This window comes from Amblyomma americanum, chromosome 9 (assembly GCF_052857255.1).
Source record: "Amblyomma americanum isolate KBUSLIRL-KWMA chromosome 9, ASM5285725v1, whole genome shotgun sequence".
Classification (NCBI taxonomy): domain Eukaryota; kingdom Metazoa; phylum Arthropoda; class Arachnida; order Ixodida; family Ixodidae; genus Amblyomma; species Amblyomma americanum.
In genome coordinates, this window is record NC_135505.1 from 52,776,342 (window position 1) to 52,780,201 (window position 3,860).

The 3,860-nt window shown below is 46.2% G+C and overlaps 1 protein-coding gene across 1 annotated transcript; it reads left to right on the forward strand.

The window, feature by feature from the left end:
• Positions 1–1,654: 1,654 nt before the first annotated feature.
• On the forward strand, positions 1,655–2,923 carry LOC144104107 (uncharacterized). The gene has a single exon (XM_077636920.1). The coding sequence runs from the start codon at positions 1,716–1,718 to the stop codon at positions 2,841–2,843; it is 1,128 nt and encodes a 375-aa protein (XP_077493046.1). The 5' UTR covers positions 1,655–1,715; the 3' UTR covers positions 2,844–2,923.
• Positions 2,924–3,860: the final 937 nt, after the last annotated feature.

Here is a 3,860-nt window from a genome sequence, read left to right on the forward strand (position 1 = left end):
GCACGCGTCTTTAACTTTTGTGTGTAGGGCGATCCTGCCACCGTCTGCTCCTGTGCACCTTACACGCCGCCGCTCTGTTGCCTTGATGGGTAGCCATTATCCCCTCCCGCTCCGTGTTTTCCTTTTTATTTCTTTTTTTCTTCGTCCGGGGTAGGCTCCCCGCGGCTGCGGGGCGGGCGGGGGGGGGGGGGGGGGACAACACGTTTTTCTTTTTTATTTGTTCCTCTTTTTTCTCCTTTGTAGTATTCTTTGCCTCCGTTTGTTTCTTTTCCTCATGTGTCGTACATGTGTGCCAGTGCCAACTCCTTAGGAAGAGGAAGAAGACCTCTGTAACCCCAGTCTTGAGAAAGGACAGGCTCTGTCCGAAACGTGGACTCAAAATAAATCTATGGCTAAATGAAGCGTTTCCAACTTTGAATTTTTGCCTCTAGCAACCAATTACGTTTTTCTTTCTATATATATATATATATATATATATATATATATATATATATATATATATATATATATATATATATATATATATAGCTTAAGGGGGTCTCGGTTCTGGCAGTCGGGATGCCAAAGGTAGCATAAGAAGGCGCTCGCACAGTTTCTGCCCTCGTCGGTAGATGACGTCCACGACACACTCGCGTTATTACATTAAGTCCTATGTCTGTCGCTATGGTCGAGAGTGGCGCTGGTGAACAGTCTCAATGTTCGATTACACCAAATAAAAATAAATACCACGAGTGCAGCAGATTGGACAGCCGTCGCCATAGCTCAGTTGGCAGAGCACCGGACGCGATATTCGGATGTCGTGGGTTCGGATCCCGCCGGCGGCATGGTTGTTATTTCTGCTGCTTTATAAGTAATTTTATTTGAGCGATAGGTTAATCTACGTATTATTATCCCATTGATAAGCACAACACGTTAAAAAATTATACTTTCCCCTATGCACCTTATATATATATATATATATATATATATATATATATATATATATATATATATATATATATATATATATATATATATATATATATATATATATATATACTGGGCACGGCAGCTTCCAAGGCGTTCCGGTCTCTCCTCGCCTTCCTGGAGGAGACGGGCCTGGACGGCTATTGCTAGCCCAAGGCAGCTGACTGACTGTTGACGGCGTCTCCCGCATCTGTATACTCCCCCTTTTTTTTTCCCTATTTCCTTCTTCCTCTGAAACCCTACCTATCCTTCTCTCTATCTGCACGCCGGCAGTGGTGGTGGTGCTTTAACACCAGTCACAGGCCCGTGCATTTTCCTTTCCTCTTCCCCTTTCATCCACTTACTACTACTACTAATACTGCGCTACCAGGATGCGGTTCACCGACAATCCTTTCTTGCTTCTTGTGCAGCTTTTCTTGGCCCTGCTAGATCATGCCGGTGACAGAAGCATGCAGCTGCCTTCAAGAATGACTCACGGATCAGACACTGCCGACGTACGCCCACCAAACCAGCTACACGCGCCCACATGGGATCCCCGATGGATCCTACAATCAGCGACCACATGCGCAGACCACTACATGCATCTGGTACAAGTGGCGACACCACCAGACTGGGCTATATATTGCCACCCCACGCGCGCGGCGGCCACTGGGCACGGCAGCGCTATCAGGATGCGGTTCACCGACAATCCTTTCTTGCTTCTTGTGCAGCTTTTCTTGGCCCTGCTAGATCATGCCGGTGACAGAAGCATGCAGCTGCCTTCAAGAATGACTCACGGATCAGACACTGCCGACGTACGCCCACCAGACCAGCTACACGCGCCCACATGGGATCACCGATGGATCCTACAATCAGCGACCACATGCGCAGACCACTACATGCATCTGGGACAAGTGGCGACACCACCAGACTGGGCTATATATTGCCACCCCACGCGCGCGGCGGCCACTGGGCACGGCAGCGCTACCAGGATGCGGTTCACCGACAATCCTTTCTTTCTTCTTGTGCAGGTGAGAAAACGCTACGGCGTTTGTATTCGCTCTAACAACCCATTCTTGTTGGTGCTGCCGTGCCCGCGGCTGTTGTTTGATGTTACTGTAAGCTTGCGCAAACTGCTATTGTTGGGGGGTGATATCGAAGCCAATCCTGGACCGGACACAGCTCAGATACTTACGCAGCTTCAAGAAATTGCCTCTGACATAAAAGAAATAAAGGAGAAGCGGCTTGCGGACATAGACAATAAACTCGATGCTCTTGCTATACTAGAGAAACAGGTCACTTCCTGCCAGGAGCAGGTCGCTCAGATGAGCGAAGTCATAGAAAGATTAGAGGAAAGAATAGACGACTTGGACAACCGAAGCAGAAGATGTAATTTAATTGTCTATGGCCTATCGGAGAGTGAGGAAGAGACCAAGGAAACACTCAGAGAAAGGGTAAATAAAGATATTGTCCAGGATAAACTAGATCTCGACGCAGTGGCCATCGAGCGTATCCACCGTTTGGGGCAGCCTGCTGGAAACAAAATTAGACCTGTTATTATGAAGCTTTTAGACTACAGAGAGAAAGAATCAATACTGAAACGAGGCTTCAAGCTTAAAAATTCCGATCTGTCCATTGGCGAAGATTTCTCGCGGAAAATTAGAGATATTCGGAAAAAGTTGTGGGACAGCGCGAAGCCTAACCGGGACAATGGCGACAAAGTGTCCCTTTCCTTTAATAAATTGTACATTAATGGTCAAGCATTTGTCTGGGACAGTGAAAACGCAGTGAAAGTGCCGTTTGGGAAAAAAAACGACAAAGCAACTACCCCAGAAAGCCAAAACGACAACGTCTCCAGCCCCCGAATGACGCGTCGAAGAGCACATTCAAAAAAATAAAATTATTGAACATAAATGCCAGAAGTGTAGTGAATAAAGTAGAGCAACTCGAAATTGTCCTCATTGACCAAGATCCAGATATTGTGGCTGTCAAAAGAAACGTGGCTCTCGAGTGATATTGGTAGTCAAGAAATCTTCCCTCCGAACTACTCAGTGATGCGTAAAGATAGGCTTTCCCGGGGTGGTGGCGTTGCGTTATTGATAAAGAACCACTTTTCCTTTATCCCTCTGCCGGACATCACGGGAGCAGAGGCAGTGTTTTGCAAGATTCTATGTGATGGCGTCAGCATTGTCGTGGGATGTGTTTATCGGAGCCCCTCTTCCGGACATGATTGCTTGAGTGCTGTACACGATTATATGCAGGTGCACGTACGGAACTCTAGACTAATCATCATGGGCGATTTTAACCTTCCGGATATTGACTGGGGTACCTTGCACCATACTGATCCGGCCTCAGATGCACTCATTGATTTAATGCTGAATTTTAATCTATATCAAACAGTCTCCCGTCCAACTCGCATACTAGGCACAGCAAAAAGCATTCTCGATCTAATACTAGTAAGCGAGAACTTCCCAACACACCAGACTAAGCTTGACATAATCGACGGAATTTCTGATCACAGTATACCAGTCTGCGAGTTACCACTCAATATTCTAATAACAACCCGCTCCTCCCAATCGACAGTAAGTAATTTTAATAGAGACGACGACGCTAGTATAACAACACATCTTGCACACGAGTTTCAGATGTTTGCCGAAGCAGCATCTGAAGCAAGCTCAGATGTAAACTCCCTCTGGCTCCAGTTCAAGGAAATCATTTTTTTCTGTATATGCAGATATGTCCCCTCAAAAAACAAGCGCGTTAAAACAAAGAACCCGGGGATCACGCGAGAGGTCATTCATGCAAAACGCAAAGTGAAAAGGCTGCGTCGCTCTATTAAGTCCAAAGGTACTAACCCCGACAGAACACAAAAATTAGCCAGTGCAGTTGAAATCTTCAAGGATAAAATGATGAAA